Raw genomic sequence first — 26,086 nt, 5'->3', positions numbered from 1 at the left:
AGAAATGAAGCCCAAGGATACTCTAGTGCTAACCAAATTGACACAAGAAGCTTCAACGCCGCATTGCCATTTCGAATATATATTATACCTGCGGCTATTCACACCAAAAAATCTAGACGCCGCCCCTAAACAGAAAAATATAACAACCAACGCCTTGGCAAATCAAAACATCAAAAAGAAACAGCTTACGTATCCCAGATCAGAAACCCAGTGGAACTGGCAATACCAACCATCATCAAAGCCGTGAGAATACCCGCGCCAGCCTTATCAGCTGTGGTAATAGGCATTGTGATGACGTGCGGCCGAGGGTCTGGAGGCGTGGCGCCTGCGTTCGGGTTTCCTTTACTTGTGCCACCACTGTCACCAGTAACCGGTGCTGCGACTTTACTGATCAGGTTGGCCTGAATAACTTCCAGGGCAGCCATTTGCTGACCAAAGTCCCTACTGTTGTCCCATTTCTCCTCCGTCCATTTCAGACCGCAGGTCGTGTGCTGGTCGCCACCGGTGCAAGTTTTGGCAGCGGCTGAAGCCGAGGCCCTCAGCTTCGGCATCAGCAGATCATAGGTGAACGGGGCGATTTGAGTTGTTGCAGCCATCCACCTCGCGAGATAGCCCTTGAATGATCGCTGGTCGACCATACAGGTGTTGACAGTCTCACAGGCACGCTCATACATGACGTCTGGCGGAGTTTCCGTGAAGAAAACACCGGAGGCCTCGATGATCTTCTGGATGCGGTCCTTCCACTTTGGATCCTCAGTCTGTTTGAAGATTTGTCAGCTTGCCGTCCGGCATACGAAGGAAGTGCAACGTACAATATTATACATGTTGGCTGCCCCGAGCAAGAACGTCCCGGAGTTGTAGGTCCATTCAATCTGGTTCATCTGGGTGCAATTGTTGACATCGCTGGCACCATCCCAAAAGTGATAGTCGGGGGTCATAAACCCCACAGCTGAGGTCCAGTCCCAAGCCTTCTCCGCCCAGTTCAAATAGGTCTCGTTCTTAGTATATCGGGCTAGGCGAGCAGCCATATTAAAGAATCCACCCGTGGATATTGTGTTTTTGTAGTCATAGCCGCGGTTCCAGTCGAAGATTTGCCAGCGTAGGCCTCCACCACAGGTGGACATGTCCCATCGTGCAGCCTGTGTGTTGAAAACAGCTTGTACCATTTCAAGCCACTGCGGCTGGTCACTCGGAGGATTGGGAAAGTTTCGTTCTGCGGCAGACATGGCAGCAAATCCCCAAAAGGCTTGGTCATCGTTGCCCTCGGTCATGGTTTGGTTGGCCGGCATGAATGTACCGGTATTGCCAGCCTGCCAAATCATACCCTGCATAGTGATGTTGTTCCAGGTTTCATCGCGTGTGTAGAACCAATAGTCAATCAAAGCGTTGAACATTGCCCCGGCTTCCCACCAATAGTACGGAGTAGGCAGGTTTCCAGGATTATCGCCCGGGTTCATGCCGGTGTAGTAGGTCATCATGTTGGTCGCGATTTGTTTTGCGGCGCTCTTGATGGAATCTGGAGTCGATAGTTAGTAGTAGCACACCATCAGTCTTCATTTCGTTCCTCCTACCATCATCGTCAACGTCGAGTTCTACAGCCTGTACTTTCCAAGCACCCAGTAATGCTGTGATGAATAGGCCGGTCCACGACAGCCGCGATGAAGGACGATCGACACGCATAGCTGACTGAGAAGTTCGCCGTAGCAATGATGATCTTCAATGAATTGCAGAGTTCGTTCAGCAGTTTCGAACTTGGATTAAACAGGAGTGCGTTGTAAGTCTTTCGGCCTGTCGTCGTTGATCAACCTACCTCAGAGATTATGGAGAGGAAGAAAAGAGGAAAAGACAGTGAAGGCAACTTCAGAACTCAGAAAGCACAGGAGAAGAGGCTTGGACTGTGGATCGGACGACTACATTCCAACAACACCCAAGGCACGCTGGCATGGTAACAAGGCACCCAGCCCTTTCGAACAACTACGCAGCGAATTGGAAGAGTCACTGGTCGCACTGAAGCGACCTTGCTATCATAATGGTAGTATATTGTAGCCGGAATTAGTCTAACTCTAGTTGAGGTTGCAATCATAAATTGTCATTGTACTTTGCCTTCCACGGTTCCTGAGTCGGAGCCCCATGAGGGATCGGCGCAGAATTCCTAGCGGGGACCTGTCATCGAGGAGACATGGACGAATTGGACAAATGATAACCTGGACTGGAACTTCAGAGGTCAGGATGAGATCAGAAAACAGTGGTTTGTGGCCGCAAACGACAGCCAGCGGCCGCATTCCGATGTTGCAACATCGGGCCCCTTGCGGAAAGCCGACCATGCCACGTCCCTGGATGACACATCCAATCAGTGCTAAAATTTTACTGGCTAACGGAAGTGCAAAAGGCAGGAACAATACGGTTGTTCTGGATTGTAGCCAAGTTCGAGGGGCGAGAATAGCGGGGCCGAAAGAGTACCAGGTACATAGGCGATAACGTGGCTCGGTTTCGGGGAGATCCAGGAATACCCGAACCAGTTTCTAGAATTTATCTTGAATCTGTTTTGGGGATAGAGGGGGGAGGGGGGCGGTTTCAACCCATTTCAACTGTTGCTCTCAACTAGTCCATGATATTATTGATATTGCGGAGGCATATTATTTCCGATTTCGGCTAACGGAGTGGTCGGGGGTCCGACTTGGGGGCGGGTAGAGTAGGTAAATAACAATACTGGATGGGTCCTGTCAGTTCATCAAATCTTGGCTCTAGAGCGAATTCTCTACAATGACTGGGTAATAAGTATATTACATAGTGACTCCGCACTGTCCAAGGTTTGCTTGCTGAAGCGATTTTCCCGTCTCGTATCTGCAACTAATCCCCATTCATCGTCGGCCGGACCCCTATTGGGCCGGACAGCTCTACCAGCCTTGACCCGGTCGGGAATGTGCTCTGGTTCACCTCTCGCTCAACCGGGGAAAGTCACAGGTTTGCCGACCAGATCTCCGACTCCGCTAACACAAGCCAAACAGGTCTCTGAACAATGCAGAAGAATAATGTGCCACTGTTGGCAAACTGTCGTCGATCGGTTTCACACGATGCAACTGTGTTGTGGGATATAATCCAGCCCCTCGCTCGCATCCTTCGAAACCCGCACCAAAAAATATACTCTCACTTCGACACGAAGGATTCTAGACAAACTCGATGCGCTTCTTACCTGGGCTGGGAGCCCTGCTTGTTACAGTACTCGGTGCTGGCCCAGCACTCAGTGTTATCACAGCGCGAGCCGACGCGTCTCTTCTTGTTTCCGCCTCTGGTGACACAGCGATTATTCCAGGATGGAATCTCCAATCAATCACCAAAGTCTCGGACGATATGCCCACCCTTTCGCAACCGGGAGTAGATGTGTCGTCCTGGTACCGCGTCGGCGCCCGCGGCACTGTCATGGCTGGCCTTATTGAGAACGGCGTGTATAATGAGACCGAGCTCTGGTTCTCAGATAACATGGAGTCAGAGACTGACCGCTCCCTTTTTGAGGCCCCCTGGTATTATCGCGAAGAATTTTCAGCGAGCCCGTCTGCCCAACACTTCTTTCTGCTGAAAACCAACGGAATTACGTCCAAGGCAGACATATACATGAATGGGCTGAAGGTTGCTTCCAGTGATCAACAGCAAGGCTCCTACGGGGGCCATCAATACAACGTGACTGAGTACATTCGTGAAGGTACCAATTGCGTATTGATCCGTGCTTATCCTACGAACTATCTGCGTGACTTTGCTATGGGGTTCGTGGACTGGAACCCTTATCCGTATGACAATGGCACCGGCATCTGGCGCCATGTGGAATTATCTCAGACCGGCCCGGTCTCCATGTCCCCCATCCGGGTGCTAACCAACTTTATCAAACCCGGGGACCCTCATGAGCAGGTGATAGTAACTATCAGGACAGACTTACACAACTGGTCAGCCAAAGAGGTCCGCGTTGTGGTGAACAGCACTATTACCGCAGATGATGACTCTTCAATCCCCTTTTCGGGTTCGCTTGTTCTGCAACCTCATTCGCATCGCACCTTTGCTCTTGCAGCTCCAATCAAGAAACCAAAGATTTGGTGGCCCGCTGAATGGGGCAGTCAGCCCCTATATACAGTCACTGCGACTACTTATGTCCAGGAGGGTGGGCTAGCAGTGTCTGATCGCTCTGGCCCCCAAAAATTTGGCATTCGCCATGTGACTTCTGATCTTAATAAGTTCAATGACACGGCATTCAGTGTTAATGGGGCACCTTTCCAAGTTAGGGGAGCTGGTCTTGGAACGGATATGTTTATGCGATTCGACGAGCAGCGCGTCCGGCGTATTTTTCAGTATATGTTGGACATGGGCCTTAACACTGTACGTCTTGAAGGCAAGCAAGAACAGCCAGAGATGTATAACCTTGCTGATCGCATGGGTATGATGATTCTGGCTGGGTGGGAATGCTGCGACAAGTGGGAGGGCTGGAAGGTACCGAAAACATGATCTTCCCTCTTAAAGCTGTTGCTAATCATCTTTTTTAGTATAACGACGAGGCCGACGGTGTCAAATGGGACAGTAAAGACTATCCGATTGCGAAAACACAAATGCTGCACGAGGCAGAGATGATGCAAGCGCATCCGAGCATGCTAGGATTCCTGGTAGGATCCGATTACTGGCCAGATGACCGTGCTACCAAAGTCTATCTGGAGGCGCTGGAGCAGATGGACTGGCCTAACCCCATCATTGCATCAGCTGCCAAGCGCGGATACCCGGAAGCTCTAGGACCGTCCGGCATGAAAATGAACGGACCATATGATTGGGTGCCTCCCAATTACTGGTATGGGACCAAGGAAGGGGCCGCATTTGGGTTCGGGTCTGAGCTCGGTGCTGGAGTCGGTACGCCCGAGCTGCAAAGCCTCAAGAGATTCTTGTCCAATGAAGACTTGCATATGCTTTGGAGTGAGCCAGATGCAGGCTTGTATCATATGTCCAGCAATGTCTCGCAATTTTACCACCGGACTATCTACAACAAGGCACTTTACTCTCGCTATGGTAAACCGTCCAGTTTGGAGGACTACTTGATGAAATCACAAATGGCGGACTATGAAGCCACCAGAGCTGAATATGAAGCGTACTCGGCAAACCAAAACGCAACACGCCCAGCGACGGGGTTAATATATTGGATGCTTAATGGAGCATGGCCCAATCTACACTGGCAGCTGTTCGACTACTACCTCAGCCCGATGGGCGCTTATTTCGGGACAAAAATTGGGGCCCGCATGGAGCACGTTGCCTACAATTATCAGGACCATACAATTTCACTGATCAACCACTCCTTGAAACAGACGGGAAAGCGAGTGATCATGGTCGAGCTGATTGATATCAATGGAAAGAAAATCTCCGGAGCACGGATGACGGCGAACACCTCCCCGACCTCATCGAAGTCTATTGGAACTGTGACTGGTATCGGTAAGATTAAAGGTGTCGCATTCTTACGTCTAATCCTTCGTGATCCGAAGGTAAGGCATGATTTGAGTCGTAATGTCTACTGGCTATCTCCTTCTACAGACGTGCTTGCTTGGTCTAAATCAAACTGGTACTATACTCCAGTCACGGACTATGCAGACTACACTACATTGGATACCTTGATACCAGTCACTGTGAAAGCTTCTCTGGTTGCTACCAACTCAAAACCGAAGGATGGAATGACCCACGCCGAGATTCAGCTGGAAAACAAGGCCAAGGTTCCGGCTGTCTTCGTTAGAGCCAATGCTATGGATTCATCTACTGGAGCTGAAGTTGCACCGGTATATTGGTCAGACAACTACGTGACACTCTGGCCAAAAGAGAAGCTACGTCTAACGGTTGCCTTTGAAGGCGAGTTGAAGAACACCGTGTTTGAGGTTACGGGCAAGAACGTGAAGAAAGTGGCTGTGAAGAGCACTGGCTCAAAGTGATAAGCGGAATGCGACTGATTTTTAGTTGCTATATGATTGCATGTCTTGTGGTTCCCATCGTTGTTGGGGGATTAGGGATAGTTTAGCAGCTAATGAGCGATTTGTAGTGCCCACTCATTCAAATGGAAAATATGCTGAGATCAATATGATAAGTTGATAAAGTCAAGACAGGACTAAGTAATACGCATCCATACAAAAAGGAGCCAGCCAAACCACTGCTGTTTGGTCTAAAAATGATCATCCAGTACACTTGCTGGTGGTTTGTAACAGTCTTAATATCTGCGGCATCTTGGGCCCTGAATACTCCACTCCCAGCACAGTTGGGCTCTGGGAGGTTTCCGAATAGAACATATGGAGATGTTGTTCTGGCAAATTACACAAATCAGGCACCCTCCGAAGGTCTGGAAACGCCAATAGCTCCTTGGACGGTGTACTGGACCAGAGGTAATATAGAGAGATGCTCTGCAAATGTAAAAGCTCCTCACCAAGCGCCTGAATAATAGAGGCCCAGCTGTCGTCCGGCGATAGAGAAACATGATACAAGGTGAGGGTACTGAGGCTCCCTTGGACCTTGCCAAGGAGTTTTTTGACGTCTGGCCCGTGCATTGAAGTCCGAAATAGAGCCAGCTCACATAGTTGAGATAGTGTGCCCATTTCGGCTAATTCGTGGATAAATTCACAAGACAAATCGTGGGACCCCAAATTAAGTAAAAGTGTTTCAAGATTCGGGGCACTGAGTACCAGCTCTAGCAAGAAACCAAAGTTCTCTAGAGTAAGATACTGCTCCAGAGACAGTTTCTTGAGATTCAACCACGCATTTTGAAACTCTGGTTGGCGGTATAGCAGCTTCGGTAGGCGGCGCATATCCATTATCAGAGTGCGGGAGTACTTATTTGCATATATTAGATGGAAGGAATGGAGCTTTATACCTTCCAAGAGTGCAAAAGATACTCGCACCGCGTCCGTGATGGTAACCCGACCCAGATCCGGCTGGCCTTCAGGATATCGACAGAAAATGAAAAATGAGCGGCAGTTGGTCAGACCATGAAGGAGGTTATTGTGTAAAGTTCGAATGGCCTCGATTTTCAGTGGCGCACACAAGGGTCCCCATCGATAGCGCTCCCATTCTATGCCATGGCCTACGCCTTTCTGGAGTATGAAAGCTAAGCCTTGAACATAGGGTCGTATAATCTGATGTTGCGAGAGGGCATTTATGCGACGGAGACTGTCGCTAGATAGATCTGTCTTGACGGATGAGAAGAAACGGCGCGCGTAGTAGTGAATAGTTTTTCTCTGGAGCTCTCGGCACACCAAACGCAGCTGCAAGATACTGTCCCCGTCGCAGGAGCTGCAATAGAATGTGAGTATGCAAAAGGTGTACCTCGACGAGAACAGCTTACTCTGCGATCAACTCGATGAGCTCGACAACCAACTCAGACAGGCAAGGAGGGCCGGTCGGCTTCATCACTGCTATTCTTCTGTGGAGAGATGATGCAAGCGGGGATTCCCCGGATTTGCAGAGTTGATTAATCATGCAACCCCTCACTGTTTCACTTTGGATGAATAACCAAGTCTTAGGAAATATTTACTCGACCGAAAATAAAGCTCTATATACACGGAATGACACGGCCCTTAATCAGTGTTCCATGCTACCTGCCAGGTTCAGCCACAGCTTACAACGATCCAGCTGTGACAGAGGAATTGCCTCCATCTCCGTCGAATTCGTCTGAAGCTTCATCCGCTGTCCGGACCCTGAACCCCAAGGTTTCCACGCAGGGGCCTTCGCGTTTTTGAAGTAGTTAGGATTCTGCATTTTGACGAAACTAATGTAGTAGTCCATGGTGGTGTTTATAATGTCCTTGTTAATGTTGGCGTACGATAAGGTCGGTTCATTTGTTTCCCCAATTCCGAAGATCGCAGGCAAATCAAAGACATGCGGTGTACCCATACCATTCGCAATCTCGGTGGGATCCCGGACATTGTATCGGGAGTTCCAGACCTTGTCAGGGCCGAAGTTGCGTGCCATGGCTGCCGCCATCATGTTTCCAGGGCAGGTAAAACTAAAATATCTCATGGTTAGCTTCTCACAACTTAAAAAGCGAGTGTATGGTTTCATACGTCGACTCCCCGTAGGCGGCACTTGCCGATGGGAAATATGCTGCGTGTTTGGGAAGAGGGTCCACGAGGGGATACAATTTGTTGATTTGGTCCAGCTGCTCTTGGGTGAGCTTGGGATAGTTGTTTTTCATGAACTGGGCCACCTCGGCTTGGTCTGTAGCATTGTATGCAAAGTCGGTGCCTTCATCCGTGTCATCGCTGACCACGAGTGGAACCCTAACAAATTCGCCTCTCGAAAACGAATCATACAAGCTACTGGTGACCAGGATTCCGTCAACGACAGGGAGAAAGTACCACAGTGGTGTCGGGTTGGTGCTCCCGCCCGGAAATGGCTTATCGACATTTGCCATTTGAATGGTTTGGATGTCGGCAGCGCGAAGACAGGCAAGAGTGTCGTCTGCTTTGTGACAGTTGACATCTTCCACGAATCTTTCGTACTGAAACTCCATCCCGGCGACAGTCCGTTGCGTGGGCCAGAAGGAAGACTCTGCGATGGCCCCAGAAAACATGTTATTAGATGTCCCGTTGTAAGCCGCGAGATGGTGTGCAACTGATCCAGCACCTGCCGAATCACCGTGGATGACGACTTGCCTGGAAACAGGTCAGATGAAGCCAAGCGTGCTTTGGGGTATAGGAGAGACATCGTTACGTTTGACTTCCACCAAATTTCTGGATATTCTCCTGTACCCATTCCAAGACCTTTCTTTGATCAAGGAGGCCAGAGTTGAGATCACCGTTCTTTCGAACTTTCTCACTGGCTAAAAACCCCAATGCACCAACGCGATAGTTGAAATTCACGAATACTAGTTATATCGAGATTAGTTTTCAGTGCTCACTGGGACAACAGGCGAACCACGGATTGCAACTTACTGATATCACGCCCCGAGCGCTCCACCACCTCACTGCCATTATAGTTACCGTTAGCATTATTGGCGTAACCTCCGCCTTGGATGAATAGCCAAGTTGGCAGCCAAGAGCTCGAATTGGCCCCTGAAGGTCTCCAGACATTAACAAACAGGCAGTCTTCCGCGAAATCGTCATTCACTTCTTGCCCAACGCCAACGCATTGAGGACCAAACTTTTCCCGTCAGCGATGCAGGGGATAATAAAAGTGCTTCAAGTCTTACCTTAGATGCATCCTGAACGGAATCAGCCGTTAGAGGGTCTTGCGGCCCGCGAAAACGCAAGTCCTTGATCGGCGGCGCTGAATACCGCATCCCCAGATACTGATCGACGCCATTCGGGAGCGACACGCCTTTGTACTGCGAATAACCCAGGTCAATGACCGGCGCACCCGGCAAAGCCGAAGACGCCGTAACAAAGCTGATAAGGACCTTGACGAGAAATGCTATCATCTCGTATATATTTTAACGAGCGTATCATCGCAGCAGCCACAGTGCAGAGCTCTCAGGCGAGGGTTTCTCTTGGCGGAGATATGAACCGGGAGGTGTCAACCTCATTATTAATAGCCGCCGCGCCAGACGTGGGGATGATCAGTATGATCGGCAATTTGGCCCACTTTTAACGGTCGATTTTCGCGCCGGACTAGTTAGGGAGAAGGAACTAGCTACATAACAAGCTACTGCTAGTTAGCAGATTATTATCAAAATTTTGGAATCTGAAACAGCGGATGTCTTTGCCCCAAACGATTTAATCTTACACTCCTATTTCACTTTCCGACCGAACCAGTCGCACCAGTTGCAAAACCCTTTTATACATACATGCATAACTACATAAGAAGTGATTTATAGGATGAAATACAATAGCCAGCGAAATTCCAACTGCACGCCTCCCTCAAATAGCACCAGGGCAATCTTGTTCAGGCATTGTCGACATAAAAATAACTAAGCTTAGTATGCACGATGATGCCCCCTGAGGCCATCGGTGCCATGCATGCGACGGGTCCCAGCAGCCTAAATATGTACTAGGTCAGTCGAAATTTCCAGATTGAGTCTCCTCTAGGGAGAGATTTACTTTGACTGCAGGACGATTGGTCAGGCTGCCCTTCAACTTAAGCATAGCCCCCGATACTTTATCGCCAAATGTCACCCTGCGGCGACGTTGCTGCGTCGTAGGTCTGCCCCATTTGCGACCCTTGGATGGTCGGCCCTCATGGCGCGTTGTAGTGGTCTTAGTCTTCACTGTTTGGGTTCGAGCATTGCGGCCCTTGAGGCGAGTCATGAAGGTTGGCTTCGTAGTGCGCGTTGTAGTGGTGGTCGGACGATGACGGTGGAACATTGTGATGCTTATCGAAGTTCTTTGTTGGGCATTCAATTTGGATTCAGGACACTCGACTATGGGGGCTACTGGAGACTCTTTATTCTGGCTTATTTATACAATCTGAAAACAGTACTGAAGCATGTCTAACCCTCGAATTAATCTAATGGGAGGCAAATCAACGTATGCCGAGGCCATACGACATTCTCGAAAGCGCCTGACAGCTGTTGAGTGGACGAGAAACCGCCCGGCACGTCATCCGACGAAGGATCGTCGGCGATCTCAGTGAAAAACAGGAAACACCCAAGTCGAAATATACGTGATAGGGGGTTTTCGATTGACCACATAAACAATAATCTTCGTTCCTTGTTTCTCTTCTTAGATCAGTAGCTGACTTACAACTGGTCTTCTATTTTGGCCTGATGTGCCGTGGCGATGCAAGCCCATGACGTCATCGGAGCTACACATAGTCCATGTTCCGCTAGCCTGACCACCATGTCATTTTCCATATGTAGTTATCAGCAGAATTGAGGTTATATTGGCGCAAAAGAACCTGCCTGAATAATATACCGTGACGTTATGGAATGATGAACACGGTCAGCCCCTCTAATGTGTGCGACCAAACATTCCTAGATAGAGATTCTTGGCAATATCTATGAGCTTCCCTTTGAGACTCGCCAAAAGTTGACTCCATTTGCAAAGATGCCGCTCTTATCTGCACAGGTCTTGATTCCAGAAAGAAACGCGTCTCCACCACTTGCAAGTCCCACTCCTCACGACCTTGGAGGTCCACAACATTAAGCTTGCGAACTTGCCCTGCGAACTTAAATATTGTTTTTGTGATTGCTTCAACGCTCCGTTCCATATGGGGTTTTCAAGCTGGCGGCACGTAAATGTCCCTCTGCGCGGCATGAACTGAGCCCTCGCCATCCGTAGCAGCGGTCGGAAAGGTCGAGACAGAATCCGGACCCTCGTTAGAACTCAAATTGATGTCCCAGGCCACGTGGACATGACGATGGAAATGTGAGAGGTGGCGGCTGCGAACTTCGAGCAAGCGAGATGGTTGTCAGACTGAACTGGGTGGGTTGCTGCCAATGAGGATCAGGGCGTTGGGAGTGAGCAATGGAGAGATTGGGTGTTCGGGGGTGCCAAGGGTATCTAGTGCTGGAAGGAAGCGGTTATATCGGGTGATGCGATTTGAGGGATGGACTCGTAAGAGCCATGATGCATGGAGACGGGTCATTCCATATGTTCAGCACATTTGGATAGGTCATGTTGCGCCACGGGATTAAACGTGAGTGAAAAATCGCGATCTCTAGTGGTTTGGTTTTTCCTAAACCCCGAATATGTGTAATGCCGACGTTGGCCTGCAACCGACGTTACATCATGAATATCATTAAATTATATTCTATTTTTGGCGACTATACATGGTGTATCAACTGATGTAGGCCAGTACATGCTTGTGAGGGTATACGTATACACAGCACATCTTCGGTGCACTAGGTGGTGGTATGTCGTGTTAGGGTGAGCGACGCACTGTTGACCTTGATGAATGGATGCCAAAGGCAAGGTCATGGCGTCTGTGTGCTATCGACTGACAGAGGGGATAAACGCATCCTTCGCTCAGGGATGGGTAAGCTTTCCACCGACATGGAATTCCAGGTGGAAATGTCTGGCGGCGATCGGGGTTCCTGCGGAGCGGCATGGGTGATGTCGGAAGTGAACTGAGTCGGATCGACGAAGACCGGGTATTGATCCGGCTCTGCAGACGTGGGCTGTGAACGATGTGTTTGCACGAGTGCAACCAGCTTTCCAAGAACACCAAACTCGAGCTTGAGTTTGATGCTATAGACCATTGGCTTCATGGTGGTTTGCAGGCTGTAGTATCCGAGGTACTCCACCACCAGCAGTGCGATATCCAGGATAATGATCACAAAATTGATGGCGAGCAACTCATACATGATCTTAGTTCTCCGTCGGCCTTTCTCTGGCATCAGCCTGAGCAGCTTGACCGTCTCAAAAATGTAGATTCCCGATATGACGAACTCTTGCGCACAAAACCAAGCCAGCTGCATGCGCTCCATCACATTATACCCTCGTATTATGGACGGGGTTCCGACATATGCCGTAGAGAACGTCAGCACTGTGGTGGGAATCAGAAGGATGATTGCGTCGACGATAATGAGGCCGAGAACGAAGCGGAGGACTTTCCGACTCTGGACCACGAGATGCAGACGGGAATACAGCACCATGGACTGACCGGGAACCATTACATAGAATCCGATGGTCGACATGACCAGAGTCAGCCATAAGGGGGCCAGAGCGAAGAATTCCAGCAGATAGGCGATGGCGTGAGGGATGACGCCAAGAACGACGGAGGCCAGCAGGGTCCAAAAGTACAGCCCTCGGTAGTGAGTGAAGGTCAAAAAGATTAATATGAACAGTTCGACGGCATTGTACAGGGCAATCGACGTGAAGACAATCATCAAGATCCGGATGGTCAGGGAGCCGTGGTACCCGCCATGGATGCCGTCCGGCGCTTGCGACAAGTCGTTGGGCATTGGAGCGGTAGTGCGCTCGACCACAGATCTGAAATATCGGGTCTGCCGATGCAGTTGCGATGTTGTGAACTTATATCCTCGGTGTCAAGGGTGTCGTTGCGTAGATAGTCTGCTGGGGCAAAATCCCGATCGTGCACTCTCCCAGGGCGATGATCCTCGCGCCATGATAGCTGAAACTAGAGTCGGTTGGGCATCTGCGTGTTTCGAGCGTTTGACTGAACCGAGAATACTGCAGTTATTGTCGTTGTCGGAAAGAGCTCGATGAACTCCGAGTTCTCCGTGACGGTCGGCGACCCCGGATGTAACACTCGCCAGCGTCGTCCAGACCGGCGATGCAGGATGAGCAGGAAAGAAATGCCCCACACGAAGCCTGAATAGAGATCGATCCCTGATAAATGAATCGCCTGCAGTCCAGGTAAAGGAGGCAAGGGAGATGGAAATTTCCAGCACGAAAAAAGAGTTCTACGGGCTTGTCCAGGGTCCCCACAGTGGCCATCCATACAGCGAGCGAAGGAGGCAAAAAGCGCGCGTCGGTTCCGCCTTTTCATCGTCACCAATAAGACGAAGAGAGGGGATCGATCAATAGTCATCGCCGACCGCCAATGCACAGGGGCACTCCACCATGCCATGAAGATATCTAGTTGCTACAGCACATGTATTTTTATGGAGTAGAGCTTTGCCAAGGATGGAATGTCTGTCCTAGTGCATCCCTTGGCAGGGTCTTTCACATCCCCGAGTGCAGCGCAGGGGTGATTCACATGTGGTTTAATAACTCGTAGCGACGGCGTATCCATGCTTGAGAGATTGCCAGTCGAGGAGACAATGTTATTACCCAGGCCGTATAGCCTAGACCGGGTTGGCAAAGTTAAGGCAGCAATCACCCAGATCGGATCCACGTAAATTGTTTCCATTTGATCGGGTAAATCATGGCGCGAGGCACGAAAGGCATGCAAAGACCCATGCTTCCGACCACGGATCTCAAGGGGCCTTTTTGCAAAGGAGTGGGGAGATACCTGCCCCTTGTGCTGGATGCCTTTCACCAAGCAAGCTTTGAACAAACCTTGGAGCATAATCATTTAAACCGGAAAACCCGTTGTTGTTCGATCCGAAATGCCTCAACCGTCCATGTGACCATCAAGCCTGCATCTAGAACTATCAGCAGCTCATGGATTTTGTAAGCATCCTGCGTTTGTTTAAGACCCAGTCTTCGCCGCGTCTTCCCCGTCGTCTGAATCATACGAGGACATCAGGGAATTCTGGAAGAATAACCTCTCCACGAGCTGGCATATGACGGGTACTGCGAAGATGGGAAAGCAACGCGATTTGATGCAGCTGTCGATAACCGATTTCGTGTCTTTGGCATTGAGAATCTCGGCGTTGCTGACATGAGTGTGGTTCTTGTTCTTGCCAACAGCCACACGCAGGCCACAGCTTACATCACAGGGTCTACTTGAGCAGATGTGCTCACTCGACAATATTCACTGGATATCCTGTTGTGTATATTGTGGAATACTAATTCTATAGAATTCTTGCTATGCTGTATTGGACATACCTCTTCCTTCACTTAAACAGATATCACAGTCTAGTAGATGTAACGAAAACCCATGTTCTCATTGTCGGTCTTGTCGTCAAATGCGTGAACAAGGTTTGGGTCGGCAGCATCTAGTCCAGCCGCGTTCACCATCTCATTTTTCTTTCTGTTCTCCCGGATAAGGTAGAAGCGCAGGAAAACAATTGCGCCAACCATGCAGGAGTAGCAGGCCAGATGCACACTAAACGCAGTATAATAGTGCGGTTTTTCCCTGTTAAGGAATACCTGAGGTCCTGGAACACATGTCAGTTCGGCCAAAAACTGCCTCACAGTAAGATATCTCACCAATCGCATTTCCAACAGCCCACGAGACAAATGTGGATGCCACCACTGTAGACTTCTTGGTCTGACCAGCAACATTCCGAGACACCATTGAAAGGCAAAGTGTCTGCGCGGACCAGAAAGAAAGTGTGATATAATATGCAATCAAGAGACCAACTTTCGTAGCTAAATTTGTGTTATTCACGGTCATCAGAACAATAGTTCCGATGAAGGAGCTATGTCGAAGTCAGCCTAGGGGTTTGTACTTGCAGGCAGACATAACATACGGAATGAGAAACCCAAGCATGACTAAAAGGTTCTGACCAGACTTATTCACCAGCCAGGCTGACGAGAGTAGAATGACAATAATGTAGGCCCCCAGGACCATAGCCAGAAGCTGGCTCTGAAGTGTGGTGAACTTCAAGCCTGTCATGATAATACCAGCGAATGAACCTAGTCCACTCGTCGGGAGCGTGGTGAACATCTGAATCGCACAGTAGCACCAGGTCTGGGGGTCTCGGAATGCCTCCCACATCTGGTATTGGCGGAATTTCTTGTTCTGGAGACCAGTCTGGTTGGAGCGCAGGCGCTCAACCATTAGATGCTTGTCTTCTTCGCTGAAGCATTTAGCACGCATGGGAGAGTCGGGCATCCACCACATCACGAACAAGCCCCAGAGCACTGAAAAACAGCCGTAGCTGAGGAACAGCGCCTGCCAGGAATACAGAACACGGTCGTGTCCAATTAACGTGAAGCAATAGGCTAACAGCCCACCCACAATCTGCTGTCCGCCGTTCATCATATACCTAGACAGGGTTAGGGAGTCACTCTGAGGCCAGTACCGAGATTATTTACCAATAGGTCACGGTCGCCGCCTGCTCATCTCGCTTGTACCATATAGACGACAACAGCACAAATATAGGCTGGCAGCAAGCCTCGAAGACCCCCAGCAAGGTCCGCACTGTCACCAGTCCAGCAAAGTTGTGGCAAGCGGCGTGCAGGGCCAGAATGGTTCCCCAGATACAAATATTGGCACCAAGGTACTTGGCGACAGGCACACGCTGGATAATCCAATTGGTCGGGTACTCGACCACCAGAACCGCAAGGTATATACAGGTGGTCAGCCAGGAGTACTAGAGTGATTGAGCATGTCAGCAGCGGCATCGTTCAAGTACCAAAGTAGGGACGGCAATACGCACCTCTTGGCCTTTCAGGTTCGCATCCTGTTCAATTCCCATGATGGATGAGAAGGACACCGTGCCCTTGTCTAGGGCTTGCAGGAAATAGGTGATAATCATCACCACCAAGACACGTTTGTCAATCATGCGTCGCAGTCGCTTGTTTGTTGCCTCATCGACCTCGATCATCCCGCGACCGGCGTATTGCTGGATTTCTTTGTCAACTCGAGTAACGTCCATGTCATCCTTCTCTAGGGTTTCCGATGATGACAAGACCCTCTCGACGTGTGAGATGTCCTGTTTTGCCTGAGAGTCATCCATTCCAGGTGGATGACTGTGCGCAGGCTCTATCTCAATGCCCTGATTCGGCTGCGACTCGTCCTGGGCCATGACGAATAGAATTCGAGAGGGCGTGGATAATGAATGCACTGTCCTCTTGAGGGAGCGGTTCGGTCTTATAACTTGAGCCCAGTTTGGGGCATACACCACGAGCCAACCACGACGTAGCTGTTGTCCCCACGCTCTCGTCTCTTCCCCACGGAGTTGCAATTTGTACTACATATCCCGGGGCAGCAACCCCCCGACAAGAGTCCAGTGGATGTGATCGCCATCACTAAACTAGCGTCTGGTCCCGCCTGTCGGGCTGATTTACCCCGAGCCGACGTGGGGGCGTTCCTCTTTATTAACCAGCCCCAAGCTGCCAGAACGGATGCATGCCACAACAGATCCCACCATGGAAAGACGATCCTCTGCCCCCGAAGTCCACAAAGCCGTCAACTTGCTGATTGGCAACCTGGTCAACATTAAAGACGAGACCGGCAAGTTCCTCCTGCACCTACCCGACGGTCGCATCATCGACACTAAATCCTGGAATGGCTGGGAGTGGACCCACGGCATTGGCCTGTATGGTGTGTGGCAGTACTACGAGATGACCGGAGATCCGAAGCTGTTGCGCATTATGGAGGATTGGTTTGCTGCCCGGTTCGCCGAGGGCGGCACCACGAAGAACATCAACACCATGGCCGTCTTCCTAACGCTGGCATATTTGTACGAGAAAACCGGAAACATAACCTACTTGCCATGGTTGGACGCCTGGGCTGAGTGGGCGATGTATGAGCTGCCTCGCACTCGGTATGGCGGCATGCAGCACATGACCTACATCACCGAAAACTACCAGCAGCTATGGGACGATACCTTGATGATGACCGTGGTGCCTCTTGCCAAGATTGGAAAGCTTCTCAACCGCCCCGAATACATCGATGAGGCCAAGAAGCAATTCCTAACTCACATAAAGTACCTGTTCGATACCCGCACAGGTCTGTTCTTCCACGGTTGGACCTTCGAAGACGGCGGGCATAACTTTGCGAACGCCCGGTGGGCTCGCGGCAACAGCTGGGTCACTATCGTGATCCCTGAGTTTATCGACCTACTAGATCTGAAGCCGAATGACCCGATCCGGCTGCACCTCATTGACACACTGGAGGCACAGTGTCAGGCGCTTAAGCGTTTTCAGGCAGAGTCGGGCGCTTGGCACACTCTTCTCGATCACCCCGATTCCTACTTGGAGGCATCTGCTACGGCTGGATTTGCATATGGTATTCTCAAGGCTGTGCGCAAAAGGTATATCGGTGCTCAGTATCGGCCTGTTGCCGAGAAGGCTATCGCGTCCGTGCTAAAGGACGTGGATGAGAAAGGCGAACTGCGCAATACCAGCTTCGGAACTGGGATGGGCGACTCGCTCGAGTTCTACAAGCAGATCCCGTTGACGGCGATGCCGTACGGGCAAGCGATGGCTATCATGGCACTGGGAGAGTACTTGCGGACATACTTGTAGATAATTGTTGCTGGGCGCTTGCCAGCGGCGTTATAGTAAGGGTATCATGGTAAAATGATATTTTACAAGTATTTGAATAACCATCATGTAATGTCTAAGCCACTCATGCATGTCTCTGACGCCTCGTCTATCACACTGCGGTGGAATACTAAAAAAGGCCGGAGCCTTCTATCAATCAAACTGTCATAGATAATTACGTAAAGGCTGCGGCTGGTATCTAGGGGATTTTGTTTTGCCCCTCGGGATCGTCGTGCCTCGGCGGTCTCCGCGTCGATTATAGCTGGCTAGAGCGGAGACATGGGAACTCTCGAGCATTTAATTACTCTGGATATCCTCTCTGGAAGCGATTTGAATTATATGAGATTAAAAGAGAGACATTTGATGGACCCACCACGAAACAGACCTTGAATATTTCATCGACATCACGACAAAGAGATCCATCATGCTCTATATTAACGCCACTATAGTCACCGTCGATACTTCGCGCCGCATGATCAGTGATGGAGCGTTGCGAGTCGTCGGGAACACGATCGCCGATATTGGCAAGACCGCAGCTTTGAAGGAAATATATGCTGATGACGAAGTGGTCGACCTTACGGGACGTATTATCATTCCAGGACTTATTTCCACGCATATGCACACAGCGCAGACACTTCTTCGAGGCACGGCCGATGATTTGGAGCTGGTATCATGGCTATGTGAGAGGATCTGGGTCCTGCAAGGCAATTTTACAGAGGCCGACGGCTATGCGGCTGCCAGACTGAGCATTGGTGAGATGCTCAAGTCTGGCACAACTTGTTTCTTGGAGAGCATGGTGAGTTTAATGTAACCTTTTCGTGAGATATGGTGTTGAAATATGAAGTTTGCCGATCGATATGGGTTTGATGGACTCGCTCGCGCCGTCGAAGAGAGCGGCATCCGGGGATGTTTGGGTAAGATTGTAATGGACATCGCGAAGTATGCAAAGGACGACGCATGGGCGATGCATCCAGGTCTTGTTGAAAACCGCCAGACTTCACTTCTGGGGACACTGAAAATGTGGGAGAAATGGAACGGTGCGGCAAATGATCGGATCAGAGTCTGGTTTGGTGCCAGGACCCCGGGAGGGTAGGATTTCCTGAATATGTGCTATAGTAGACGCTTACACTCGCCAGAGTCTCTGATGCACTGTATAAAGAGATGACTGCTCTTTCACGAGAGAAGGGCATCCCGGTTACCATGCACTGCGCAGAGGTAAAGGCAGATCGCGACTTTTTTGAATCTGTGTCCCACACGCCAATGACTTACTGTGACTCAGTTGGGCTACTCAACCCAAAAACAGTCCTAGTGCACATGGTTCACCTGGATGACTCTGATATCAAGCTTCTATCAGCGTCGGGCACTCATGTTGCGCACTGCCCAACTTCCAACGCCAAGCTGGCGTCGGGGATCTGCCGAGTCCCCGATTTGCAGAATGCCGGCGTAAATGTCGGCCTTGGAACCGATGGCGCCCCTTGCAACAACACAAACGATCTCTTGCAAGAAATGAAATTGGCGGCCATCATTCATAAAAGTATATCGTTTGATCCAACCGCGGTTCCGGCAGAGAGGGTTCTTGAGTTGGCTACCATCAACGGTGCCAAAGCACTGGGGTTGGACGACAGCATTGGCAGCTTGGAAGTAGGCAAGAAGGCAGATTTTGTGGCTATCGATGTGCGAGGAATCCACTCCCAGCCTTGGTTTAACCCCGTTAGTGCTGTGGTTTATACGGCTACTGGACGCGACGTGGATGTCGTTGTGGTGGATGGGAAGATTCTGGTTAAAGGAGGCGAGTTGCTGACAATGAACGAGAATGAGATTGTACAAGAGGCGAAGAAGCGCAGCCATGAGGTCGTTCAGAGGGCAGGTTTGGGATCTAAGGTGAAGGGCCGTTGGCCGATGGAATAAGTCAGGGCCTACGGATGTATAAACAGATGGGACCAGAATTTTGCAATACCAATATATAACAAACTGAACAACCGTGTGACTAAAAGCTCTTCTTCAGCCACAAGTTTTGCGATTACAGCAATCAGTTAGGCCGTTGAGGCCTTATTCTGTTCAGTACCGCTCTGCTCATGTCCTCCAATGGGGCATGCGTGACGGTCATGACACACAGGCGCCAGTAGTGGCCCAAGACACTATGTCGGAGATGCGCTTATTGCGAACGAACTTTTTTTTCTTGGGACGGGGGGGAATCTGTTATATATGTAATGGTCCTTTCCATCCCCATCTTTGATCAGTGCCGGGCACCGAACCGAGCTCTTATAACGTCAGACATCTAGCGGCCTATACGAGGTCTGGCACTGCCCGCAGAACCGTGAATGGGCTAACTATTGAATGGCTTGCTTTTTTGGTAGGCATCACGGAAGCCAGCCTGACCATTTGTAACTTCCGTTTGCTGTTTATGGAGTTTATTGGGTGTAGGGATCAACTCATTCGCGGGAATTCTGCGGGGTCCGTGAGCAAGTTTGCGATCGCCCGTTTATTGGGCTGGACATAATTATTGGCTATCTGAACTGCTGGACTCGATCGATGGTTTTCGTTGAACGCGTCCTGCAAGTCGGCCCGGTAGACCGATTACGGACCAAGGCACTGCCGGCGCCTTGATTGATAAAGTGGCATGAGTAGAGAGTGCGATTTTTTTAGGGGTCATCGCCTTTAAAACGATCCGTGCGGTCGCTTTTTGGAGTAGTTGGAAGAGATCTATCCCCACCGCGGAAGAGATGCCGTCAATTTCCTGGGTCGCGTTATGGGGCTTGCACTGATCGAGAGAGGTGTTATCAGACAATGCGGAACAAGGTGACTATCGGGGTCAAGTCCGGCCTGACACCGATTCTCCATCAACGATTCTCAAGCACCTTCTTCCCTCTAAGTGGATTATTCATCAGCAAAAATGCAGCCCCTGCAAGGACAGACAGAAATCATTCAAAAGGTCCGCGAGGCCCTCGACAAGCATGAAGCCAGCCTGGCCGATATCAACCGCAAGGTGCGTGAGATTGATTAAATGATTCAATGCGACACTACTAACAGCCTTGCCCTTTTTAAGATTTGGTCAAAGCCCGAGCTGTCATTCAAAGAGTATAGTGCGCATGACAATATATGTGCACTCTTCGAGTCTCTCGAGGCATATCAGGTCCGAAAGCATGCCTATGGAATAGATACTGCCTTGGAGGTCGAGTACAAACACGGGAGTGGAGGTCGCGTGGTGGCTTTTAACGCAGAATACGATGCCCTCCCAGGGATTGGGCACGCCTGTGGGCACAACCTCATTGCGACCAGCTCGATTGCAGCGTTCATGGCAACTTGCGAAGCAATGAAATCATTGGACCTGGGCGATGGAGGGTATACTGTGCGTCTGCTCGGAACTCCGGCCGAAGAGGGCGGTGGTGGTAAGCTGCTGCTCATCAATGCTGGCGCATACAAAGATGTGGATGCCTGTTTCATGGTCCATCCATTCCCAGTACTTTCTGGAAATCCAGGCCTTTTAAGTTCTAGTTGCTGCACGGGACAGTATTTGGCAAATGACAAGGTTGACGTTACCTTCACTGGTAAGCCTGCACATGCGTCGGCCGCCCCTTGGGAAGGTGTCAATGCACTGGACGCCGTGGTATCCGCATACGTCAACATATCGATGCTCCGCCAGCAAATTCTGCCTACGCAGAAGATCCACGGCGTTGTTCTCAGGGGCGGCGATCGCCCTAATGTGATCCCTGCGTCCACCACGGTCGAATATTATATTCGTTCGGACACCGTGAAGACTCTCAAGCCATTGACCGAAAAAGTGCTGAAATGTTTTGAAGCTGCTGCTACCGCTACCGGGTGCACCGTGAAGTATGAATGGTAAGCAGTAGTCCTGGCAATCGGCACACCCAACTACTAACAGACGTATACAGGGAGCCAGCATATAAAGACATGAAGGACAACAAGCCCATCTGCAAGAACTATACTTCCGCTATGAATGCTATGGGCTACAAGTGCATTTTTGACGCCACAGGACAAGAAGGTGGACTTAGTGGTGGCTCTACTGATATGGGTAAGAAATTCCACTATCAGGGATAGAACGACAGTCTAATAATTCTATTCAGGAAATGTATCGTACGTCGTCCCTGGCTTCCACGGTGGATTTTATATCCAAGCCGAAGGAGTCAACCACACACCTGAATTTACCACCGGAGCAGGCTCTCCAGAAGGATTTAAGCGGAGTTTGTATAGCGCTGCGGGAATGGGAGTCGTGGCGTGCCAAATGTTGATCGATGACGAATTTGCTGCGTCAGTAAAGTCAGACTTTGACAAAGAGACTGCTTTGTGATAGCAGAAATTCAATTGTTTAAATAATATGTGGAAGCAAAATTCAACGCATTTAGAGGAGCATTTAGAGACTTCTGGCCAAACGCTTCATCCCCGCCTGGAAACTTCGCGGAAAGACCGGGCGTTACGCCGCACTTGCAAACTTTTTCATTAGCAACAAAATAAACATCGGGGTCGGCCGGTCAGCCGAATGCAGTAGGTCGATCCATAGCCACTCCTCATCTGCCGTGATTGCCTTCCGTCCCTAAACGGGGCACCCAGCTTCCCCAGAGTGGAGTCTCCATGTTACCCCAGTCGGAGAAACTGTGCCATTGAACTATCCCAAGCCTCCGCTTCTGCTGTTATCGTATATTCACGCGGTTCAACCCGCACAGAATGTTTCTATTAGCAGATATAAAAGTAAGTTATATTCATTCATTGGTGGATGCGCCTAAGCTTGCTCCTTCATTAAGAGGCGAGGCCCACAGCGGAACAACGCCGACCATGTAAATTAGGCCCAAATGCCAACAACCTGGCACTAGAACTCCGTCATCCTGAATTGACGATGCTTTCTGGCCAACTTTATTAGGTGGATGTCAGAACGGCGATATTCCCCCCTGCATTCCGCGAATTCCTAGATAAAGATGTCAATGGCCCTTCGGAGCTCCTTCAATATCATAATCTTGCTTTGCGTCTCAGTTAATCGGACTGAAGGACAGTTTTCATAATGGAGCAGCAACACGAGTCCAACATGCCCTATGAAAAGGTCTTGAATAACACGGTCGAGGCCCCCGGAGTTGATCTTGGGCAGATTCTTGCTGCCACATCCATGCCCGAGGAAGAGCAAAGAGTACTCCGGAAGCTCGATTTTATGTGAGTATGAGGGAAATTAAGCTTATAGCCAGTGATTGATGCGTGGAAGTCTGGTCCCATTGATGGGATGCGCCTACTTCCTCCAATTTCTCTACAAACTGGCGCTCAGTCAGACAACACTGTTCAACCTTCGACAAGACTTGGTATGGGCCCTTCCAGTGATCGACTTGAAGGTAAGCTCATAAATTGTCTAATCAGGGTACGCATGGCTCGCAGTACTCGTGGAGCTCCGCAATATTTTATTTGGGCGCTAATACATTCTTTAGATGGGCATTGAAGCAGCCATGTCGGGGTTGTTTTTGAGTATTTTCTTCTTAATCCTGCTGTACGCTTACTATGCAGGGAGAACCGCCCCAGGGATAGGCTCTATGGGCACCCGGAAGAGAACATTGTTGGGCAGGAGCTGCCAGATGAGCTCTCAAACAAAACAGATCGCCAGCTTGATAGCTTCCGTTATATTCTATAAGGATGGGAAACTGGGTGTTTAGGTGGTAGCATGCACATTTCTGTCTACGTCGAGCTAAATAGCGAGGACATATCAAGCAATATCATAATTCACTGCGTCACTTTGAAAGGTCCACATCAGGGCAAGCGCAGGAACAGCTCCTTCATCTTCGGGTAGTTTGGCGTTCCCAAACCGGAGGCCGGATCCCAACTGCAGGGTGTCAACAATAATTTCACGTAGGGTTTGGAGGGGTCACACTTACCCAGGAATAGCACTAAATCCATATGTACCGCACCCAGCATTTGTCCCATTTGTTATATCATTCAAAATTTCGGGGTGAGCATACAGAACGGGATTCACAAATCCAACAGGCTTCTTGCCCATCTCCAGACGCTCTTCGTTGATCTGCATGACCGTACACCGTTAGAGATGAAAAACACTCCCTATAGGGCTTATTCCACGCTTACCATATTGAGAACCGATGCAAACAGGGGCGATGCCAAACTCGATCCGTAGAAGTGGTAGAGCTTGCCACCCATGTACGCGCGGTATTGGGCACCGTTGGCAGAGACATCAGGGTATGCCCGACCAATACGATTGTAGCGTCCCTTGGTAGTGTTGACATCAACTCCAAACTCAGAGTAGTAGGGATAGGTCAAGTCAGCCGTCTTGAAATACTTCTCCACGGCCTTCTTTTGGTATTCGGGCTGGGGGAAGTAGTTCGAGAATCCGCCAGCTGTACTGAAGTTAGAGGCTGTGCCACCAAGATTGACGTGCATGACACTCTCAGCATCCTCGACCGTTTGATCACCGTAGATCATGGTGCCACCAACTGAGGTAACGTAAGGACAGTTGGATGGGTATTGCGGATTGAAGACCAATCCATCCGGACCCAAACATCCGCTCTCGGACCCGCCATCACCAGCCGCCGAGGCAACGCCGTAGTCGCCGGAGGCAAAGAGAATGGAATGGCCCTGAAGACCGAGTTTCATGAACTCATTACACTGACGCTTCGTGTAGCCCATGGGGAGGTCTGCCTCAGCCTGTCCATACGAGGCGCTGATGACGTTCGTGGGTTTGTAAACACCGCACTGGAGCTTTCCTGCCAATGAATGAGAATTTGTAAGAACTTCAACAAAACATAAATCCCACCTTTGTAGCCACCTGGGCGCCGGTCAGGAAACGTGGGGTCGATTTTCGGATCATCGCCAGTCTCGCCGTAAGCACGATAGGAGCAATATGACTGGGAAAGTTAATGTGCTGAATCGACGGGAGGAATGGATCATACGTACACCATCGAGGGCATCCAGGAAGGTATTGAACAAGTTGGTAGTGGCAACCTCCACGGGCTCATACAATTGATCGTCCACCTGATACAGAGTCACGGATTGAGGGTAAATGAGTGAGTAGCTTGGGAGTTCGTCAGTGATCGAAATGAGATTGGGACTATTGTTTCCACATACACCATGTCAATATCAATGTCCGATTCACCCGTGTTCAGTGAGCTGTACGCAGGCACCGAGAAATTGGCACCATCGATGAGATTTGGAATAGGATAGGTGCCCTGGGGGACCCATGGAGCATAGGCCTTGTAAAACAGGTCAATGTCCGACTTGGCGAAGTAGTCACCCTGCTCGTAGAGGCCGAGAGAGTTGCCCTTGAGTGCCTTGGTGGCATCCGGGATGTTATACAGCGCCTTGATGCACACTGGGGTCATATTAAAACCACAGCCCCGCAGGTCCTCGTGTAGAGACATGGCTTTGGCTGGGATAGACGGGTCTTCATGAAGGCGAAGAACATGACGGTCTGGCTTACTATGTGCCAAATGAGAAGTGCGCTTGACCTTCTTATTCTTCTTAACCACCGGGGTGAGTTTAACACCAGGCGTGATATAGTCAACATGGTCCCGAATCGATGCCGGGACATGATACCTGGATTTATCAGCTTTACGGCTCACATCAGACACGTAACAGGGCTCACTCGTCACATCCGACTCTCATTCCGCCAGTACTCGAATGAGTGTGCTCATGAAACTCGGTCATCATAAGCTTCTCGGCTTCGTGGGCGTACGCGTCAAATGCCAGCCACCCTTTATTGTCCGAGTGGACGATACGTGAGGGATGGATCCCAGCCGAGACGAGCCAGTCTCGAACGGAGTCAACAGCGTCTTGTGAAGGCGAAAAAGCATCATGCACCTCATCTGCGGACCAGTACTGGCCGTACCTCGGGGACTCGGGGTGTGACCTGGGCCATTTCAGCAAATGGACTATCCGCGACAAAACACCCATACTTACACCTCCATGAGATAGTCATAGCCCTTATCCAGATTGCTCTGGCTGAGGCCAATACGCATTGGCAGTACCGAATCAGGCTCGACCCGAGCACCCTTCACCCAGTCGGTGGAGGGTCGGTCCCGCTTTTCGTGTAAGGCATGCTTGATAGACGCCGGTGAGGCATCGGAGAGGGCCACAATGGCCAGCGCGACAGCAGCCTGACGCAGCCACATGATGAGGACTTATGGACTGCTGAATGCATGGCGAGAGGGGGACTGGGGGATGCGTCTAATAAATACATATTGCAGGTACAACAAGCCTGGGTGGATGGAGGCTGGCACGGACCGGAAGGATTATGCCGTAGAGCTAGCACCGTCGCATCGGGGGTAAGCCCCCAGAATCAATTGAGGCCAATGATTGGCGTTTGCACCACGGTCCCTGAGATCAAACCCACGCGGTGTCGTGCCTAGCGTGTTTACCGGCGG

At 50.3% G+C, this 26,086-nt stretch overlaps 13 protein-coding genes across 13 annotated transcripts; 5 read left to right on the top strand and 8 right to left on the bottom strand.

Annotated features, from left to right (window-relative positions):
• Positions 1–185: 185 nt before the first annotated feature.
• On the bottom strand, positions 186–1,680 carry N7474_002263 (glycoside hydrolase family 76 protein; the record flags this gene model as incomplete). The annotated part of the gene is made up of 3 exons (XM_057193678.1): positions 186–758; positions 813–1,516; positions 1,572–1,680. 3 exons carry the CDS (start codon positions 1,678–1,680, stop codon positions 186–188), a joined length of 1,386 nt encoding a protein of 461 aa, XP_057058631.1.
• A 1,500-nt stretch (positions 1,681–3,180) lies between these two features.
• On the top strand, positions 3,181–5,945 carry N7474_002262 (putative glycosyl hydrolase; the record flags this gene model as incomplete). The annotated part of the gene is made up of 2 exons (XM_057193677.1): positions 3,181–4,476; positions 4,530–5,945. The coding sequence occupies 2 exons, from the start codon at positions 3,181–3,183 to the stop codon at positions 5,943–5,945; spliced, it is 2,712 nt and encodes a 903-aa protein (XP_057058630.1).
• Positions 5,946–6,182: 237 nt separating this feature from the next.
• N7474_002261 (uncharacterized protein) lies at positions 6,183–7,410 on the bottom strand (the record flags this gene model as incomplete). Its single annotated transcript, XM_057193676.1, has 2 exons — positions 6,183–7,293; positions 7,346–7,410. The coding sequence occupies 2 exons, from the start codon at positions 7,408–7,410 to the stop codon at positions 6,183–6,185; spliced, it is 1,176 nt and encodes a 391-aa protein (XP_057058629.1).
• A 171-nt stretch (positions 7,411–7,581) lies between these two features.
• N7474_002260 (Carboxylesterase type B) lies at positions 7,582–9,418 on the bottom strand (the record flags this gene model as incomplete). The annotated part of the gene is made up of 5 exons (XM_057193675.1): positions 7,582–8,005; positions 8,064–8,654; positions 8,713–8,866; positions 8,934–9,141; positions 9,191–9,418. The coding sequence occupies 5 exons, from the start codon at positions 9,416–9,418 to the stop codon at positions 7,582–7,584; spliced, it is 1,605 nt and encodes a 534-aa protein (XP_057058628.1).
• A 574-nt stretch (positions 9,419–9,992) lies between these two features.
• N7474_002259 (uncharacterized protein) lies at positions 9,993–10,301 on the bottom strand (the record flags this gene model as incomplete). The annotated part of the gene is made up of 1 exon (XM_057193674.1): positions 9,993–10,301. One exon carries the CDS (start codon positions 10,299–10,301, stop codon positions 9,993–9,995), a length of 309 nt encoding a protein of 102 aa, XP_057058627.1.
• An 853-nt stretch (positions 10,302–11,154) lies between these two features.
• On the bottom strand, positions 11,155–11,523 carry N7474_002258 (uncharacterized protein; the record flags this gene model as incomplete). The annotated part of the gene is made up of 2 exons (XM_057193673.1): positions 11,155–11,324; positions 11,358–11,523. The coding sequence occupies 2 exons, from the start codon at positions 11,521–11,523 to the stop codon at positions 11,155–11,157; spliced, it is 336 nt and encodes a 111-aa protein (XP_057058626.1).
• A 328-nt stretch (positions 11,524–11,851) lies between these two features.
• Positions 11,852–12,841, bottom strand: N7474_002257 (uncharacterized protein; the record flags this gene model as incomplete). The annotated part of the gene is made up of 1 exon (XM_057193672.1): positions 11,852–12,841. One exon carries the CDS (start codon positions 12,839–12,841, stop codon positions 11,852–11,854), a length of 990 nt encoding a protein of 329 aa, XP_057058625.1.
• A 1,582-nt stretch (positions 12,842–14,423) lies between these two features.
• N7474_002256 (uncharacterized protein) lies at positions 14,424–16,261 on the bottom strand (the record flags this gene model as incomplete). The annotated part of the gene is made up of 5 exons (XM_057193671.1): positions 14,424–14,665; positions 14,718–14,929; positions 14,981–15,499; positions 15,549–15,826; positions 15,893–16,261. 5 exons carry the CDS (start codon positions 16,259–16,261, stop codon positions 14,424–14,426), a joined length of 1,620 nt encoding a protein of 539 aa, XP_057058624.1.
• Positions 16,262–16,604: 343 nt separating this feature from the next.
• Positions 16,605–17,705, top strand: N7474_002255 (glycoside hydrolase family 88/105 protein; the record flags this gene model as incomplete). Its single annotated transcript, XM_057193670.1, has 1 exon — positions 16,605–17,705. The coding sequence occupies one exon, from the start codon at positions 16,605–16,607 to the stop codon at positions 17,703–17,705; it is 1,101 nt and encodes a 366-aa protein (XP_057058623.1).
• A 442-nt stretch (positions 17,706–18,147) lies between these two features.
• On the top strand, positions 18,148–19,631 carry N7474_002254 (amidohydrolase; the record flags this gene model as incomplete). The annotated part of the gene is made up of 3 exons (XM_057193669.1): positions 18,148–18,519; positions 18,568–18,812; positions 18,860–19,631. The coding sequence occupies 3 exons, from the start codon at positions 18,148–18,150 to the stop codon at positions 19,629–19,631; spliced, it is 1,389 nt and encodes a 462-aa protein (XP_057058622.1).
• A 985-nt stretch (positions 19,632–20,616) lies between these two features.
• N7474_002253 (M20 family metallopeptidase) lies at positions 20,617–22,032 on the top strand (the record flags this gene model as incomplete). The annotated part of the gene is made up of 4 exons (XM_057193668.1): positions 20,617–20,709; positions 20,770–21,563; positions 21,617–21,756; positions 21,809–22,032. 4 exons carry the CDS (start codon positions 20,617–20,619, stop codon positions 22,030–22,032), a joined length of 1,251 nt encoding a protein of 416 aa, XP_057058621.1.
• A 705-nt stretch (positions 22,033–22,737) lies between these two features.
• Positions 22,738–23,349, top strand: N7474_002252 (uncharacterized protein; the record flags this gene model as incomplete). The annotated part of the gene is made up of 4 exons (XM_057193667.1): positions 22,738–22,883; positions 22,933–23,056; positions 23,150–23,175; positions 23,226–23,349. 4 exons carry the CDS (start codon positions 22,738–22,740, stop codon positions 23,347–23,349), a joined length of 420 nt encoding a protein of 139 aa, XP_057058620.1.
• Positions 23,350–23,465: 116 nt separating this feature from the next.
• N7474_002251 (S53 family peptidase) lies at positions 23,466–25,834 on the bottom strand (the record flags this gene model as incomplete). Its single annotated transcript, XM_057193666.1, has 8 exons — positions 23,466–23,538; positions 23,591–23,733; positions 23,796–24,430; positions 24,481–24,571; positions 24,621–24,738; positions 24,792–25,259; positions 25,309–25,572; positions 25,623–25,834. 8 exons carry the CDS (start codon positions 25,832–25,834, stop codon positions 23,466–23,468), a joined length of 2,004 nt encoding a protein of 667 aa, XP_057058619.1.
• Between the last annotated feature and the right edge of the window lie 252 nt (positions 25,835–26,086).

Source organism: Penicillium riverlandense, assembly GCF_028828495.1.
Source record: "Penicillium riverlandense strain IBT 135883 chromosome Unknown utg000001l_segment0_segment0, whole genome shotgun sequence".
Taxonomy (NCBI): domain Eukaryota; kingdom Fungi; phylum Ascomycota; class Eurotiomycetes; order Eurotiales; family Aspergillaceae; genus Penicillium; species Penicillium riverlandense.
Note: the sequence above shows the minus strand (reverse complement) of the source record. Positions and strands in the feature narration are given on the sequence as shown.